Raw genomic sequence first — 18,438 nt, 5'->3', positions numbered from 1 at the left:
TGTTAGAGACGACGGCGATTGTGACTAAATTAAAGCGAAGGTGTGTTGTGAAGATGACGACGAGGAGCAAAATGCCTGGGAAGGAAATAGCCGTAGGTTGGTTGTGATTTTAGCAGTTTTTTTTTTGTTTCTTGAACTCCAAACCTAATTCCAATTTGATTTCTTTTCCAGAAGCGGCCCTGGTTGAAGAAGTGAACGAGCGTTTGTTGGAGAGGTTATTTGCCACTGATCGAAGGAATGTGTATGTATGTACATCAAGCGACGAAGATGAAGTGGATGTTCTGTCAAAGAGGAAGAAGACGATCTCATAAATCTTGTCATCATTCTCCTTGCAACGAAACCGAAAGCTCTATGAGCGAGCTCACACCGTTTCTTGTTGCTCAGAGTCAAGTCCTTCCAAACCGTTTTCTAAAAATCCCACAACCATCACAATCATTGTATCTTGTTTAAACATAGAGAAGGTTAGGTCTTTCAAGAAGAAAATATATAAGCTCTTACGTAGAGATAAATGGGTTCTATGAATTCAATAAGTAATGAATTTTTTTTTATGATAGTAGAAACCAAGTTGTTTGCCAATATTACGGATGGAGCATAGTGTCTTTGGAGACTATACAATGGAGCATGGCAGATGTGGGGGCTATAGCTATGTGTACACCGTTGTAAAGATCATTTTGTACAGTGTTGTAATTATATCCATGTGTACACGTTTGTAATGATATCCATGTGTACACCGTTGTAACGATATCCATGTGTACATCGATGAAATGATATTCAACCTATTTTCCACATCGACGAAATAATATTCAACCCATCTTCCACATGTGTACACTGTTGTAACGATATCCATGTGTACACCATTGTAACGATATCCATGTGTACATCGATAAAATGATATTCAATCTATTTTCCACATCGACGAAATGATATTCAACCCATCTTCCACATGTGTACACTGTTGTAACGATATCCATGTGTACACCATTGTAACGATATCCATGTGTACATCGATAAAATGATATTCAATCTATTTTCCACATCGACGAAATGATATTCAACCCATCTTCCACATGTGTACACTGTTGTAACGATATCCATGTGTACACCATTGTAACGATATCCATGTGTACATCGATAAAATGATATTCAATCTATTTTCCACATCGACGAAATGATATTCAACCCATCTTCCACATGTTTACACTGTTGTAACGATATTCATGTGTACATTGATAAAACATGATTATACACTGGAGCAAATATTTAATTGATGAAGTGTGATGGATACACTGATATTAAACAAGGTTCCTAGGGTTGGGTGATGGTTCTGTACATATAAAGCTATACGACTTGGTTGTGTACACCGTGTGAAATGTACATATGTAAACGTAAGTGAATCAAAAGAATATTAGTTATATGTGAGATATGAACAACACATGGAGTCGCATGATGGGTTAGATATAGTAGATGAGGTCGCAATATTATTGTACATGGAATCTTGTGTACACGTGGATGGATAAGTTTGTCCACATAGGAATGTACATAAAATAGAAATAGACATAGATGAATATTAATAGTAAAATATCGGATTTAAAGACAATGATAAATTATGTGCATCAAAACATGAGCTAAATTGTGTATTAGGAAATCTGGGGGTCAATTCGAGAAGATGTATATGCAAATCAGAGAGTTTAAGACAAAAAAAGTTTATCCTAAAAATTAAAGGACTAAACATGCAAATACAAGAAACTTGCCAATTGCTGCTTGAGCTTTCGTTTTGCAACTGAGCCTGATAGTGACGGCAAAGAACGACGCGGCGAGTGTAATGGTTAACGTAGGTGGTGTTGCTGCTTGTCACCAGAGACGAAGAAGCTCGTGTGGTAAGGGTTATGAACGCATAGGCCTTCCATTCGCCGGTTATAACCATGCAGTAGTCCACGAACGGAGAATGGTACAACAAAAAAATGAAAAAAAATTTAAGATACTTTAGTTAAACTGAAATAAGAAATTAATTTGTACAAGTTAACAGACCCGAGCTTAAGATGCAGTGAGCAACATGATTAATTAGCAATGTTTTATTATTTTTATTTTGACAAGACACTGTGAAAATAGGTTGAGCAAGCAAAGGATGCAGTTGAATGAAAAAGGTAAATCTTTGAGTAATATGGGACGTTCATAATAAATGGTAGTACAATGATCAAACGGCTATTATTAATAACAGAGGTGTCTTGTCCAGATCCAGCACATGCAATCTCAGCTGTCGAAATAAAAGAAAAATCAAAGGCTGAGAATAAAGGTACGTCACTTCCTAGGTTTGGTTAGTCAACAATATAGTTGGAGCTGAATTGAAAATGTTAAAACCCAAGTGCTCTTAAAAAAAAAGTACTCTAGTAGAAGAAAGTGTCCTAAATTGAAAATAAGAAGTCAAAAACTGCCTTATACTGTGATATTTTCATGTTTTTTTCCCGAATAAGAATCGGCAAAAGAGAATCATTCTTAAATGGATCGCCCATTTTAGTATACACCCCTGTGGGCGTGACATGCATAAAACATTAAATAAATCGTTGAGAGAAAATGCTTGTAAGTATCTCCTATATATTATTTGTGAAACATTACAACTTCTTTTTGTAGTCACATGTCATCACTAGGATCATTTTTAGAATTACTAGAAAAATAGGTTGGTCCATCTAATTATATAATAAACTTTTTATTAAACTAACCATAAATTCATTATTAATGTCAATTATTATTTCCTTAAATAAAGATTACGGAATTGCCTAATGTGGGTAAAATATATATGACAATTAATGATTTTGAATAAAAAAGATCTGATAAAAAAATGTATCTTCTATCAAATTTGTTTAATTTAAAACTATTAAAATAACTTAAAAAAACAAAATAACCATATTATAAAAATTTAGATTTTTCTGTATATTTTATATTTTGAATTTTAAAAAATGACTATAAATTACTAAAATTGTTAAAAGTCTCACATTCAAATTTTGCGATCCATGGTTTAAAATTTTTGTTATGACAAAATACAAATGATTACAAAATCATATAAGTAAAAGTCTAATTTAATTAATCATTAAGATTTAAAATATATATGTATATATATATCATTCTAAATTAAACTATAAACCATATTGAATAAATAAATATTTTAGTTTCAAAATTTACTTTGAATAATTTTTTTGATAAAAGTTTTGAACTAACATTGATAAATTTTTTTAAATTATCAATTACTAAAATTATTAGTCCCACAATGAAAATTTTGTTATCAGTAATTTAAAGTTTTTGTTATTAAAGATACACATGATAAAAAAAAACATATGAGTAGAAAACACCATTAAAAAAAAAATAAACATTAATATTAAAAATATACTATGTATGTTAATATCATTTAAATTTAATTACATATCCTATCAAATTTTTTTAAAAAATTGTTTGTATTAATAAAATTGATTTATACGTTCGCACCAATTTTATTATATATGTAATAGTTACTGACTTTTAATTATTTAATATATATTTATTATTTCATAATATGTAAAAACATATAATACATAAAATAATTTATATATATAACTTTTATCCCGCGCAAGGTGCGGATCTTAATCTAGTAAATACAATTAATTTGGCAACATACACTAACCAAGAAAACAAAACATCAAGAAAACATACACCAAACTATCAGGTTGCTCCAATAGAGAGCCATGTCTCGTGTCCTACTTTTCCTCATCTTTTCGTTGGTGGCTTTGGTTGGATCAATTAATGGTAACAACCTTATACTACATCAAATCCATTTACCATTCAAACTCAGTATATAATTGACCAAATATAACCATGGAATTTTCAGGACTAACGCCGTGTGGATCAACTCCCACAGCTCCTAATTGGAAGAATCAGATGGAATCCACCGAGGAATCGCAACGTGAATTGGGAAGGATGGGTTTGGAGTGCAACACCGAAGGGTACACAGGTGGTTCGGGTTCGGGTTCGGTCTCTGCTGCCAGTGCTGTCTTCGGACTCTTCGTCTTGCTTTTCATTATATTTGGTGTCGCCGCGGGGATCTGATGCGTGTGTGTCCAGAGGCAAAAGGCTATAAACGCAGCCAACATCAATAACTTTCCAGGTTAGTAATATGAACACCTAACGAATTTGGGTTGGTGTTATTTATAGTGTTGGTAACGGTTTGGAAGTAAATATAATTATAGGTCAAGTGGTAGGAGCTCAGGTGGCTCATGAAACTGATCTCAAGACCGTTCAAAAGGGAGAAGCTGGTTATAAAGTTTGATTCGTACTTGTTCACTTTATCTTATGTCTTTTACTCATCATGCTACGTACTCTGTTTGTTTGGCTAGACTCAACGCTTCAGCTTATTTTTAAGGCTGAACAAACATTTTCATCTTGTCTTTAATTGGTCATATGTTCAAAGTTCTTTGATCTAGATGGAATATATTAGTTTGGGCTCAAAAACTCCAATATGTCCGGCTAAACAAACATTTAGAAAATTCACTTGGCCCGAACATCTTTGGTTTACAAAAAAATATGTTTAAGGATCCTAACCAAACAATATATAGTGCTTACGGGGCTAAAGATTTTGTTTATTGAAGTGTTGAGCTAAATGCGAGAAGGAAAAGATGCGAAGAAGGACCCATATCGAAAAAAAAAATCGTAGATGTTGATCATTCAAAAAGGGAGATGTATTTGTACGCACTCGAAACGGAACGCAAGCTCACAATAAGCGTGGGACCCATTCTGAGTCATCGAAGGAGCTACCAGACGACGCGAATTTCAAATTTTTACTTAAACCGCTCTACTCACTCAAATCTGTATTAAATCAATTCAAAGTATAAAGAGAGCAGAACAAACAAAGGAACGGAAAGGAAACAAACTTCAGATTTTAAAGGCCTTTCCTTTATCTACAGATTTTATTGTTTCGATATCGATTGAGAAAAATTCCCTCTGGGTAAGAGTTTCAGATTTTGTGATTATGGAGACCAAGTTACCGATGACTAGTCATGGACGAGAAAAAGCGGTTCGGGTGGTGGCTAGGATCAAGCCATCAGCAGCATATCCGAGTGTAAAATCATCATCATCATCAGCTGTATCATCAGTTCACAAACCCAACGGTGATAAATCCGAGGCTGTTTCCATTTCGTTCGGAGCTCAATTCCCTGGGTAATTCCGTGTTCTTTTTTTTTTCACTCTATTCAATCTGATTATATTATTGATTAATATGTCCTATTAAATTAGATGTCCGAAAAACCAATTAACGATAAGTGGATTGAACTATCTATCTTATATATATTACTTAGATCTTTTCCAAACTTCTGACGTGGAAAACTATGTCTTTAATATGTCCTAACAGAAAAGCCATGAAGCTTAATTGTACTTTGGTTTCAGTTTATGAGTTATCTGTTGTGTAAAATCTATGAAAAAGAGAGACTTTAGATGAAATCAACAACCAGTCCAGTCACAGAGTTTTTAAATTCATAAGCGACCCCAAGCCTAATTAACAGAATAAGTTTTTTCTTTTTTTTTTTATGTTGTGGCAGTTCGAAAGATTCATATAAGTTGGACTACTGCTACGAAGAACACGAAACCACGAGTTTAATTCTCACCATGGAGATTAAGCCTCTTATCTCTACCGTCTTTGAGGGTAAAGATGCTAATGTGATTGCACACGGAGCCAGATGTAGTGGAAAAACACATCTTATTCAGGTATTGATTCCTTGAAAGGTACTCTCTAAATCATTTTAAGTTATTACTGACGATAAAAAATGCTGTAATGGAGTTATTATGTTATGGTTTTTTTTTTTTGTAGGGGTCTGAGAAGGAACCTGGATTAGCTGTCCTTACAATGGATGAGATGTTATCCATGGCTGAGGAAAGAGGATACTCGATTTCAGTGTCGGTTTACGAGGTCTGTAATGAAACAGTGTATGACATCTCAGACGAAGAAAAGAGAGCGGTGTCTGTACTAGAAGGTGCACAAGGGAAGATCCAACTAAAGGGACTTTCTAAGGCAAAGTCATTAGCATTAAGTCTCTCAGTGTATCATTCATATTTTTGCTGGTTAATGTTATTAATGTTTTAAAGTTTGTGCTTTCAGGTACATGTGAAGTCACTCTCAGAGTTCAAAGAATTATATTTCGGTCTCAAGAAAACTCAGAAGCTGAAGGGTGAACCTCCTCTTCGGAGCCATAGAGGTGTGATGATACATGTAACTACTAATGGTAGCAACGTCAGTTCAGGATCCATTGGGAGGATGAACTTTCTTGATTTGGCAGGTTGAATATTTTCTATCACATTGTTAGTGTGATTATCTTCTCTTAGCATCTGATGGGTCTTGTCTTGCCTCTGACAGGATATGAGGACTCCAGGAAACAAAACAATGGTCTCGGTCCTCTAGAGATTACCAGAATCAATAAGTCGATATATGCTTTACAGAACGTCATGTATTCCCTCAACGCAAATGAATCTCACGTGCCATATCGGGAGAGCAAACTCACTCGCATGCTGAAAGACTGTTTACAAAGACCCAACAGAACGTTGCTGATCACTTGTTTGGTAGACATTTTTGCTGGCTGTTGAATTGTTTTAGGCTTACACTTCACTGCAGGCAAGGCAATGCTAACCATTTCTTTGATCATCTTGTTTCAGCCTCGGGAACTCAGCCAAGACTCGTTTTACATGCTAAACTTAGCTTCACGTATCTGCTTAGGCAATAACCGAGCCATGGCTAATGCAACTAAGAAGAGCTATGGTCCTGCAAGATCTATTTCTTCATCTTCTGTCGCTCAAAGGAGGCAAACACCTTTGAATGTGACTGCTTCTTCTAAACAAAGGACTGAGCTAAGGGGGAACGTGAGTGAGAGAAAGATTAAACTCAACACTTCCACTTCTGCAATTAAAGGAAGGTAACACTTTATCAGCTCTAATTTACTTGCTATACCTGCATATGTTATATTCAGTTTTAGAACATTAAATAATGATGGTTATTTTTTCCCCAATGGTTGAAGGAAACTGTTCGGTGAAGCAAATGGTTCGGTGAAATCTAAAAATAACTCTAAGAAGGTAAATCATCACTTGTTCTTATTCAGATAAAATTTCAGTAGTAGTTTAGCTAGACTCGTTTTGGATTTTTGTAGATGGAAGGCAAAGAAATGATGGCAGTGAAAAAGGTTGAGATCCTTGTTCAGGATTGTTAGAATAATGCTCTTCAGTTTCTTTTAGCACTTCAAATGACACTTATGTTTATTTTGGTGCAGGAAATTTTCACTTCAAAAGTTGTCTTGAACGTTCAGTCCTCCGCATCAGAAGAAGTAAATGAACTTAAATGGAAATGCATGGTTCTATATTACTAAAGCATTACTTTAACAAGCTCTTCTGTTCTTTAAATTTAGGAAGTCTGCTCGCAATTTATTGTTACAGATTCTCAATCTTCTTTCCTAGTGAAGGTAATATTTTGTAGTATTGTTAATGACAATATTTTTATTCAGTGGTTCAGGTTAACGGTGACTTCTTTGCAGGAAAATTCTGTCCCGGCTCTCTCAAGTTCCAATAATCTTCAGGACACACTTTGGAAACATGAAGAAAGGTTTTCAGAAGCCACTAATTGCGTTGACGCTGTTGCATGCAAAGGTGAAACTGTAATGTCGACAGTGAAGGGTTTGGTTTACCGAAATATTTAACTAATTTGTTCTTTGTATTGCAGCTCAAATTGTAGAGAGAGATGACAACCGTTCAGACGCTGAAGAAGGTCTCACTCTGTTTTGTGAAGGTAGGCAGTGAGTCTTATAATGTTAATCTGAGAGCCCTTAGTTCATTTTCTTGCATTTATCCTGTTTGTAGGTGAAAACTTGGAAAAAGAAAACACCAATCTGCTAGCCAATGAAATTACATCACCACCGCTCAGCCTGCGGCTTCAAGAGCTATCCAACAATTTGAAGTCCATATGTAATACCTCAAACCAACCATCAACACCTGAGAAGTACCAAGCTGCACTGACTAAATATCCTGAACAAGTACCAGAGCATGGAGATATTACTGCTGAAGCTGAGCTAAGAACACCAGAGAGAAGTATGCCTTTAAATGTTGGGTTTAGTCCTTGGAAGACATTCAGTGCGCACAGCTCTAAACTGAAGGTAATAAGAGTTAATAGTCATGGTTAAAGTTGTTCTTTTTAGTTGAACAGAAATTAAAAATGTTGTATGTTAATTGTGGTTGGTTGACATAAAAAAATTTTGTATGAAAATGCTGCAGAACTCTGCGGTTGGTGAGTACCTCAAGTTCCTAAACACTGCAGATAAGTAAGTTGTCTTAATCTCTATAGTAAAATAAAGTTAGTATATTGATAAACAAGAGAGACATGCATCGTTTTTTTTTTTAGAGTATCATAAACTTTCCATATTCTGATATTATCTGGGTACAACTCATTGGATCCAAATTGTTGTTTAGATCACAATTTGAAATCATTTCTACTTCGGTGTGATAAGGAAGTGAACTAATCTATTTTGTTCTCATTATCTTTTTGGTGTTTACAGGGAAGATCTAAAGAAGCTAAAGGTTAGATGACTAGCGTGATCAGAAAAATATTAAATAGTTATGGTAGAATAACTAATACGTATGCACGGCTTTCATTGATGGATGATATAGGGCATCGGAGAAAAGAGAGCGACTTATATAGTTGAGCTCCGACAAGAATCTCCTGAACCATTTAAGAAAGTAAGCCTCACCTCTGCTATTTTCGTGATTTGTGAATGAGAAATCTGATGGGTTGGTAATAATGGTTTCAAATGTTTTCTTTATTTAACGTTTTGTTTAGTGGAAGGGTGTAGTGGATGTGTTAGTTGCCCATGTTCACGTAGTAGTTAGTTTGTTTATTTAGTTTTGTATTTAAGCATGAGTTGTGAAGAGAATGACAGAGAAGATAAAGTTGTAGTAACTTGTGTTTTGTTTTATTAGTTTGTTTTCACAAACTCTCTTAGCTTTGAGGAGGGGCCTTAATTGGCATCAAAGCAACTTGTGTTCAAAGGTATCAAAGGGGTGATTAGGTTCACTCCTAACAAAATCGCATCTCTATCAGTATACATATGTCAAAGCTCTCTCCTAATTTTGGTTTTTTAAATGTGAAGTTCAAGTTTCATTTTGGGTTATTTTATAAGCTTTCTCTTATCTTCCATTGCAGCTGGATGACTTGAAAGATATTGGACTCTCAGAAAAACAGGTAAGCTTGTTAGTTATATCACCACATGTCCTGTTTATTTATTTTTTTGGGGTGAAAAGTTGGTTACCAAATCATAATTTTGAGGATTATCTGGAACTAAAGTTGGTTATCTGGAACTAAACTCAACTGTGAAAAAAATTAGATATATGAATGTTGTATCAAAATCAGGTTTATATAGATAGTGTGGTAGAGATAATTGAGATTGTTATGATGATGATACATAATTTCAAGCACATAGGAATGTAAGTATACTTCAAAAATTGTAAATGCACCTACATGTGTAATGGATTTTTGCATTGATAGATTAAGGGAATGCTAAGGAAAGAGATTGGAGATATTTTCCAGTAGCCGGACCGGAGTTGCTCCGCTAAGAGTTTGAAAGATTCTGTATATGATCAATGGAATAATAAGTTAAGGTGTTTTGCGTGTAGTTCGTTTTAATGACAACTGTGTCGTGACCTTCTACTGTCGGATGATTTGTGTGTGTGTTGTTGCAATGTCAAAGAATCAAAATTTCAAATCAATCTTTCTTTATTATCTCGCTGTAAGTGAATCTCCCCAAGGTGTTTTCTTTACAACCAAGAAGTCCCATAATACATTTCAATAATGCAAAACCAAAACAAACACATCCTTGACGTTGTGCTGTTGTTCTTCATAATGCTATTGAAACACAATCTCCAGTGAAGATAGAGATCAACTCAGGCGCCACCTCCTCATGCTTCTTCACAAAATTCTTCAAAAACCTCAGCTTAGGACTCGTCAACGCAGACGAAATCGCAGGCATTTCACCGATCAGCCCTTTCGACACAAGAGCTCTGATCACATTACACCTCGGCAAAATGAACTTCTCCAAGCTGAATCCAAGGACAATAGGTGTCGAAGCCACATCCTTCAAAGCCCAACCCATCTTCCCCACAAGAAACTCTATCTTACTCTTCACCGTATCCGAAGCCAATCCAATACACTGAGGATGTCTCTTGATAATCATCAACGCCTCCTCTCCAGTGAACCCCAGCTCGACAAAAGTGTCGACCGAACCCACAATCTTCTCCTCCGAAGTGCCTACGCATTCCGGATACTTCTTAACTACCGCACGCACCTCCTCTTCCGTTAAGCCGCACTCTCTCAAAGTCTCGAACGTCTGAGTAATCTTCTTCTCCGAGTACTTCAGCAAGTAAGGCCATTTCTTGAACGTTGACCAGACCTCGTCAACGCTAAATCCTAGCTTTTTGTAGATACACACTTTCATCTCTATAGTCTTCTCGCTCAGCTCGTAGAAAACGTAGAGAGCGTTGACGAACTTTTTGGAGGTAGGATCAAACCCCATGGAGACGATCTTCTCCACCGACTCCTCGAACCTCTCTTTCCCGCAGACTGGCTTAGCTTTGGAGATCAGCAAGTTGAGCAATAGCTTGTGCGGCACTCCAAGCTCTCTCAGAACAGACACGTTCCGTGTCCTGTTCGTCTGCTTCACATTGTCTTGATCTTGGAGAATCTCTTTGACGTAATCGAAGTAACCAGTGATTGACACGTGTCCTCTTTTTCCTAAGATCTTGGGGACTTTCGAGACGATCTCCGTGATCTCGGAGCTCGAGGCCCCGTTGAGCTTGAGGAAGTGGAGCTTCGCGCGGAGGGTTTTCTCGGGGTTTTCGACGAGGAAGCGTGGGTAGGTGGCGATGATGGCGGAGATTTGCGGGTCGGCGAATCCGTAGCTTCTGAGGAGTTTCAGGACCGAGTCTGGGTTTTGTTTAGAGTCGAAGTTGGCTTTCGATGAGATCGATTCGGCGAGTTTTGGAGTTAGCCCCAAGGAGTTGATGAGGTAATGGACTGTGAAAGTCTTTCGTTTTCGTTCGTCTTCGGGGGTTAGATCTGATGCGGTGGCGGAAGAGAAGGGAGAAGCAAGAGCAGGTGAGGTTTGTGGGAGGAGGAGATTTGATAGTGGAGATATTAAGTTCCTCCATTGATGTAACTCGCGTGACCTTCGAGTATTGAGTATCGATGATAACATTGAGAAGAAGGAAGAGAAATGAGAAGATGGGGGACTAGACTAGATTGACGGCGAGAGAGAGAAGAAAGCCGGTTCGGTTTAGGGTTTTATGATTATTATTACAGAACCGAATGTTTAGTTTTGAGGAGTTTTGTCGTAAAATCTATCGTCTGGGCCTGTTGGGCTTATTAATAAGTCTGGTGGGCTCTTTGATTTTTGATATAAATAAAATCTTACGCACCAGTGAGACTAGTTTGATTTTTAAGAATCACATCAATCATGTCTTAAGGTATGAATGAGTTTTGAAAATGTAGTTAACCAGTAATAAAACATGGGAACATGATCTAAAGCTGCTTAAAACTTAATATCAATCAAAGAAAAAGAAAAAGAATTCCATCAAAGACAACATAATGTTTTTTTGCTAAATAAGACAACATAATGTTTTTGCCTTTTTGTGATAAGAACTACGTAATCTAAAGTTGTTTGGCCGACAACAAAAAATTCTAATGACAACTTTTCGAGATTAGATAGCAAAGTGCATTTTATTTAATCTTAAACAACAACATATAAGCCACCTTAAAACATTGTCCGAACACACACCAAAGTCACAAACCAACAGACTTACAACTCACACGCCAGCACTCTGCTTGATTATTATCAACGCAAAGAGCAAACTTTAATACGACCACTGAAATATAATCAGCTCATTAACTCAAATACCAAATTTGGAGTTTTGATTAATCAACTCGATGTGATAAACTTCAAACCAACCCGTTACCATTAGCATTACCATTGCCATTGCTGAGACTCTTTCCATCTTCCTCCTCGATAAGTAAAAACTCTTTGCTCTTCTCTAGCTTCTCCATGACATGAGCTTCCAGAGAGATCTCCACATCTATACTTATACCTCCCGCTTTCCCTTGGTACAGATACATCATCCCATTAAACCGGTTGTTTGACCCGCTCCTAACCGTTTCCGGTTTTCCCCACCCGAAATCCACCTCGTAGACCTTGAACCTCGGCGAGCTCCCAACCGCCACGCAGTTCACTCCCGCGTCTTTGAACTGGAATATCTTCGGCGACTTCTCCCACTCCTCGTTCCGCGCGTCCACCACACGCGCGTCGTGAGCCACGATCGCTTTCTGCACCACCGAAGCTCCGAACTCCGGCCCGTGCGCCGCCAGAAGCCCCGCCGCGGTCCCCGTGAAGATCGCCTGGATCATGTTTCCGAAATACTCCTCCGGCATCGGAGGATCAACGCGGCGGCGACAGTCGGCGAAGACGGTGAAGACAGTTATGTCTTCGGGTTTGAGCCCACGCGCGAGGGTGACGTGGCGCCAGATGTGCGAGGTGAGGGACTGGAAAGTGGAGAAAGGTTTTGAGCCGTCGGATGGGATGGCCGAGTTGGCTCTTGACTTGATCGTGTGGATGGCGGAGTCCGAGAACCTGAAGACCTTCTCCACCAGCTGCGGCGGTTCCGCCGCACCGTCCCCGGCGTTGGGGTCCTTTGGGGCAGTTAGGTCCAGCTTCACGCGCGTGTCACGCGCCTTCGCTCGGTCCAGGAAAGGCTGGGTCGAGATGGTCTTGGCCCCACGGCAGATCTCGGCCCATGAGCTCATGAAGTGCCATGTGGCAGTTCCGTCTAGGACTGCGTGATTGAAAGCTAGGCCCATTGCAAGCCCATCTTTAAGTTTGGTCACCTGTTTTGCGAAACAAGTGAATGGTTGAGCGTATATATATGTTTAATTAGAAGAATCGAATCGACGTTTCTTTGGAGTACTTTTACTGGACGATAGTTTTGAAACCAGAAAAGCAACAGAAACAATGACTACTCCAACTACCACACCTGTTTTCAAAAGCCTAGGCATTAACTTCACTTTAAATGCCGTACAAGAATTTAAAATGAGCATCCGACACTGATTTAAAGTATTGTATGCATGTATGTTACGTATGTATAATATATACGCAAGTTTCTACCTATGAATACAGTGCATGTTTGTATTTTATATGTCTGCCTCAAGTTCTAATTGGTTGTAAGTCCCAACGATATAATCCTAAGATAAATTAAGTACGTTAAGTCCTAACATGCATTGGGTCTAATTCTAAAGCTAACACCCATATATATATGTAGGTTTTGATTGATAACGACAATTAGATTCTGTGTGCTAATATTAAAGATACTTATTAGGATTTGATTCGTAAACCTATACTTCTTCCGTATCACTTTAAGTGGTGTTTAGGGATTTTAATTTTGTTTCATGTGATGTTTTCGTTATTCTAGATAAAATTTAATATCATTAAAAAGTTTTGACCAATTATAAAATATTGTATTTTTTTATTGGTTAAACTAATTTATTTAATGTTATTTTTATGTAACCAAGATAATAAACTACATAAAATTTTATACTTTTTTAATCTTTGCGTAAAAACCTTAAACACCAACTAAAATGATGCAGAGGGAGAAGGAGTAATTAATTCTGAGTACTTGTTTTGTCGTACATGACTAGAGTAAGTACATGACGTTGTCCCGGTACTTACTGATTCGTAGTTACCATCCATAAAAATGTTATTGGTCAGTCATTGAATGTTGTACTTAATGAGTGTGTTGGCTAAATTTATGTTTCTTTTACATAAAACTGCACATTTAACCAAGTTCTAAAAATCGGCCGTCTGGCGCTACGCAGGGCGCTACGCGTCACTCTTCCGCCCCGATTTATGCCAAATCGGTTTAAAAAATTGGATATCCGATTTTTTCCGCCTAGACCGCCTAAATGACCGCCTAGCCGCCTAACTGACCGCCTGCCCGCCTAGGCGGCCGCCTAATCTATTTTTTTTTTTTTTTTTTTTTTTTTAATAATATTTTTTTTTTATTTGATCTAAAATTTTATAAATATCATTTATATTCATAATTTTGATGAAAAATACATTATATTAAGTTTATATATTCTATTTGTGTGTTTTATACAATCTTAAACATGAAAATATATTAATGTTATACACAATTAAAGATTAACATGTTTTATAACACAGTAAACCATCTAAAAATTCCGCCCCGCATAATTTCCGATTAATTTCCGATTAATCCCCGATTTTCCCTTTTGGCGCTAGGCCCAACCCGACCGCCCGACTAGCGCCTAGCGCGTTCCCGAACAGGGGTCATGACTAAATTTTGACTCATTTTTGTAAGAGCTTCACTGAGATGAACATATACCAACTTAACCTCGTTCAGCAATAGACATAGATGAAACATCGCCACAGATATGTCAAATAAGTGGGTATGCCATAATCATATTATTCAAACGCGCATAAAATCAATACTAGCATTTTTTCTGCCACCAAGGTTTTTATAAAAAAATTCTTTCTGTTTCAAGTGAGAATAGACAATATACACGACAAATATACTAAGCATATATGGAATAATATGTATGTATTAAATAATTACCTGGATAACAAGGAGAGGCCTGCTAAGTCCTTCCAAATTCGAGATCCTGCTGTACGGAACAAACTCCTCGAGCTTAGCTGTCCCATCCTCAATCGTGAGATCACCGACGCTGACGTCAGGAGCTTCAGCAACCGAGAACTCCACTCCGTTGATCTCTTCGTCGTCAGCATCGTACTCAACTCGGAAGACCCCTTCGTCGTCCTTGGCCAGCTTACCAGCAAGCTGATAAAAGTCTTCAAGAACCGAACTCAAACCGTCCTTGAGCTTCTCCACGACATTGTTTTGGAAAGTGGGTTCCTCGAGATCTAGAGGGTTCTGGAACTTGTAGAGCAGAAACTTCTGGTTGTAGTAGAAAGCTAGGTAAGGAAGATCAAATGTGGTGAGCTGGAATTGTTGCTTCCCTAGTATTGGCTTGTTTGGTTTCACATGTGTTTTGCTTGTTATCTTTATCTTCATGGTGAAAAAGAGATATATATCCTTTTGGATCAATGTAATATACCTGTGATGATCACAAGAATATATCAATCTTTTCTTTTTGGTGTGAGATTGTAGTGTAGTGTGGGGTGGTGAAGTAAGAACTAAAGACTGTTATTTATAGAGACGTACAATGTGTAGTTGGGTAGGCATTTAAGGTTCCATGAAAGTAGTTGAGATTCAACTAATGACTCAATTAAACTCACTCTCGATAAATATATTTGCATGAATTGTTAAGGTGAGTTAGGGTTTAGGTTAGAGAGTAGATACACAAATTAAATTAGTGTAATGATGCGATGTGTTTTATCGCCGAGAAAGCTGGTAAAGAAGCTTAAAAGCAGTGGACCAATGCAAACGGTATTATTATGGGTCCTTTTAATAGTTTTAGTTACTTTTATCCTCTAAACTTTATTATGGGATAAATTACCTTCTCTAAACATTACACATGTCAATCACTTTATTGGATTTAAAGGACTCTACTGCCCATATTGAAATAGTAGGTATGTGGAACTGTGGAAGTTGGAGGGCGACTTCTCCGGCTAATAAAATCTTATGTTTTGACATTATTGTAGAAAAATTACCCACATCAAGGATGCAAGTTTTAAAGAAGACTTACACAAACCCAGAAGTCACCCATCGCTCAATGCATCACAACGACCTCGCTCAATGCATCACAACGACCGGATTTTCTGTGGCGGTGAATGGGGAGCTTGGGGGATACTTCAAGGGTTCCCGTGGCTTACGTCAAGGCAACCCGCTGTCCCCATATCTCTTTGTCTTTGCGATGGAGGTTCTCGGGCAAATGCTCAATAATGATTATCGTCAAGGCCTCATTGGGTTTCATCCATCTGCCACAAACCCGGAAGTCACCCATCTTGCCTTCGCCGATGACATTATGATTTTCTTTGATGGGGAAAGTGGCTCGCTCCAGCAGATTGCTGACACGTTGGACAGATTTTCACAGTGGTCAGGTCTTACTATGAACAGAGCAAAAACTGAGCTTTTTACTGCAGGAATGAGCCAGAATGAAGCTATTGATCTTACGCATCTGGGCTTCTCACTAGGTTCACTCACTGTCCGGTATTTGGGTCTCCCGTTGATGCACAGAAAACTGCGTATTTGTGACTATAGACCGCTACTAGACCAGTTTAAACGACGGTTCACATCTTGGTCAGCCCGTGCACTCACATACGCGGGCCGCAAACAGCTCCTCTCCTCCGTGATATTTAGCAATATCAACTTCTGGTTTTCGAGCTTTATCTTGCCTAAAGGATGCATCAGTGCTATTGAATCTTTGTGTTCCAGATTCTTATGGAATGGAAATATCACCAGTAAGGCGGCTGCTAAAGTTTCAAGGACATCAGTTTGCTTACCTAAATCTGAAGGAGGACTTGGCCTAAGAGACCTGGCACTTGGAACAAAGCTCTTTGCCTCAAACTAGTGTGGCTCCTACACTCTGAAAATGAGTCGTTGTGGGCTATCTGGATCAAGCATCATCACCTCAAAGGAGCCAGCATATGGAGTTTGGATGAAACTAAACAAGCTTCTTGGATTTGGAAAGCCATCCTTAAGCTGCGGCCCTTAGCGGAAAGGTTCCTAAGGTGTGATGTTGGAAACGGTCTCTGTGCAAGCTTCTGGTTTGATCATTGGTGTCCCCTTGGCCCTTTGATTAAAATTTTTGGACAGAACGGACCAAGACATATTGGAATCCCCCTTCATGCTAAGCTCCGAGATTGTTGCTCTGACACTGGTTGGATCTTGAGGCCTGCGAGGTCCTCTGCTGCTGAGAACCTACAGATTCTACTCTGCTCAACTACTCTCCCCAGCACTACTGGTGAATCTGATAGATACAGTTTGAAAGTTGATGGTATCTCTCTCACTTCTTTCTCTGCGTCCCATACTTGGAACGCCATTCGCTGCAGGGGTGAACAACAAAATTGGACGGAGGCGATCTGGTTTAGTGGACACATCCCGAGCCAAGCTTTTCACATGTGGGTGGCTCAGTTGAACAGACTACCAACTCGTAATAGGATATCTACTTGGGACCCGGGAACAGACACAGTCTGCCTTCTTTGTAACCAGGTGGACGAATGTAGGGACCACCTCTTCCTAAGGTGCTCCTTTAGTGAACAAGTCTGGAACATGGTTATTAAGCGCCTAGGATACTCTCCTCTGCTCTTTCATACTTGGACTGCTCTTATCGCTTGGCTCGATATAAAGGACATAACCTGTCCCTTGACTCTTCGTCGCCTTGCAACGCACACTACAGTCACACGACTTTGGTTTGAGCGTAACAACCGCCTACACAACAACTTGCGCTCTACTCCGCAGGTTCTCTTCAAATTGATTGACAGGACACTCAGAAATATCATCCTTGCAAGGAAAAATCGTAAGAAGTTTCGGCACTATATGAGACTATGGGTGAAATATTCTTAGTTGTCTGCTAGCGATCATCTTTCTAGCATGAAAGCCTCTTTGTTGTTTTTTATCTTTTTTTTGGCAGCAAACGGCTTAACCGCATCTCTTGCTTTGTAAATGTTACAAACAGTTTCATTTTTATGATAATTCAAATACTTATCAAAAAAAAAAAGGAAGACTTACACCCAAACAAAAAGTTTTAAAGAAGACAAACAGTCGACAAAATATAAAACAAAGAAGATTAATAAATAAAAAAAAGATAAGCGCTTAACAAAAAATGGTGCAACGTTGTTATAAATCATGGAGTGGATTGCCATTAACCAGGCACGGACCGAGACCGACCCAATATCTAAAAGATGGAGAGATGGCCGAAGCCTAGAGAGAGGAAAGAGAGAGCCGACTTCAGGAGAGAGAAAGGCGGCCACAAAGCTTGGAGAAAAGGAAACTCTTTCCTTTTCCTAGTAGATGTAATCTTTCTATTATTATGTATTAGTAGTTTTCCTAATCCTAGTAAGTTTAGGTTTTGGATACTTTCCATTTATCTTCATCTTGTAATCCTTATATAAAAGAACCCTCTTGATCATTAATAAGAACACACAGAAATATTCAGTCTCTAAAACTCTCTATTTACAACACGTTATCTGCACGATAGACTCCAAAACCCTGAGACAAAACCTAACCTAAAATCCGTCACACATAAACCCTAAATCAGGCACAACTTAAAATCGATCTATCTCTCAAACCCTAAGGAACCAGACGACGAGCCACATATCAAATTGAAGCTCTTGATGAGAGCGCAAACCGTTCGTCGATCCTATCTCAGACGTGCCCACACTCACAGAAACAATACGCGGCGCCATCTTGATCTTTTGGAACCCTAATCCC

At 38.2% G+C, this 18,438-nt stretch overlaps 4 protein-coding genes across 5 annotated transcripts; 2 read left to right on the top strand and 2 right to left on the bottom strand.

Annotated features, from left to right (window-relative positions):
- The first annotated feature begins 3,713 nt into the window (after positions 1 to 3,713).
- LOC106303242 lies at positions 3,714 to 4,294 on the top strand. Its single transcript, XM_013739567.1, is given in 3 exon segments — positions 3,714 to 3,774; positions 3,857 to 4,132; positions 4,215 to 4,294. Coding segments are annotated over 3 exon segments (417 nt in total).
- Positions 4,295 to 4,867: 573 nt separating this feature from the next.
- Positions 4,868 to 9,792, top strand: LOC106306813 (kinesin-like protein KIF22). 2 transcript variants are annotated; one of them, XM_013743569.1, is made up of 18 exons: positions 4,868 to 5,181; positions 5,559 to 5,724; positions 5,828 to 6,028; positions 6,116 to 6,293; positions 6,371 to 6,573; positions 6,667 to 6,923; positions 7,026 to 7,080; positions 7,155 to 7,187; positions 7,275 to 7,328; positions 7,410 to 7,463; positions 7,536 to 7,647; positions 7,721 to 7,786; positions 7,858 to 8,150; positions 8,269 to 8,315; positions 8,550 to 8,571; positions 8,662 to 8,730; positions 9,194 to 9,232; positions 9,536 to 9,792. In XM_013743569.1, the coding sequence occupies exons 1-18, from the start codon at positions 4,994 to 4,996 to the stop codon at positions 9,578 to 9,580; spliced, it is 2,082 nt and encodes a 693-aa protein (XP_013599023.1). In that variant the 5' UTR covers positions 4,868 to 4,993; the 3' UTR covers positions 9,581 to 9,792. The 2 variants fall into 2 exon arrangements, with proteins under 2 accessions (XP_013599023.1, XP_013599024.1); XM_013743570.1 differs by lacking the exon at positions 7,155 to 7,187.
- Positions 9,738 to 11,308, bottom strand: LOC106306814. The gene has a single exon (XM_013743571.1). It carries the CDS (start codon positions 11,238 to 11,240, stop codon positions 9,885 to 9,887), a length of 1,356 nt encoding a protein of 451 aa, XP_013599025.1. The 5' UTR covers positions 11,241 to 11,308; the 3' UTR covers positions 9,738 to 9,884.
- A 434-nt stretch (positions 11,309 to 11,742) lies between these two features.
- LOC106307051 (BAHD acyltransferase DCR) lies at positions 11,743 to 15,251 on the bottom strand. The gene is made up of 2 exons (XM_013743888.1): positions 14,662 to 15,251; positions 11,743 to 12,919 (listed from the first exon to the last, which is right to left on the bottom strand). Exons 1-2 carry the CDS (start codon positions 15,115 to 15,117, stop codon positions 11,981 to 11,983), a joined length of 1,395 nt encoding a protein of 464 aa, XP_013599342.1. The 5' UTR covers positions 15,118 to 15,251; the 3' UTR covers positions 11,743 to 11,980.
- Positions 15,252 to 18,438: the final 3,187 nt, after the last annotated feature.

Source organism: Brassica oleracea, chromosome C7 (assembly GCF_000695525.1).
Source record: "Brassica oleracea var. oleracea cultivar TO1000 chromosome C7, BOL, whole genome shotgun sequence".
Lineage (NCBI taxonomy): Eukaryota > Viridiplantae > Streptophyta > Magnoliopsida > Brassicales > Brassicaceae > Brassica > Brassica oleracea.
This window is presented reverse-complemented; position numbering and strand designations above follow the sequence as displayed.

What these genes read in the sequence shown, in the direction of transcription:
- LOC106306814 (XM_013743571.1), bottom strand. Translation starts at nt 11,240, where the DNA reads ATGTTATCATCGATACTCAATACTCGAAGGTCACGCGAGTTACATCAA.
- LOC106307051 (XM_013743888.1), bottom strand. Translation starts at nt 15,117, where the DNA reads ATGAAGATAAAGATAACAAGCAAAACACATGTGAAACCAAACAAGCCA. An exon ending in GGCCTCTCCTTGTTATCCAG is followed by an intron (nt 12,920 to 14,661) that starts GTAATTATTTAA and finishes TTCGCAAAACAG; the next exon opens with GTGACCAAACTTAAAGATGG.
- LOC106306813 (XM_013743569.1), top strand. Translation starts at nt 4,994, where the DNA reads ATGGAGACCAAGTTACCGATGACTAGTCATGGACGAGAAAAAGCGGTT. An exon ending in GAAAAACACATCTTATTCAG is followed by an intron (nt 5,725 to 5,827) that starts GTATTGATTCCT and finishes TTTTTTTTGTAG; the next exon opens with GGGTCTGAGAAGGAACCTGG. An exon ending in TTCCTAAACACTGCAGATAA is followed by an intron (nt 8,316 to 8,549) that starts GTAAGTTGTCTT and finishes TGGTGTTTACAG; the next exon opens with GGAAGATCTAAAGAAGCTAA.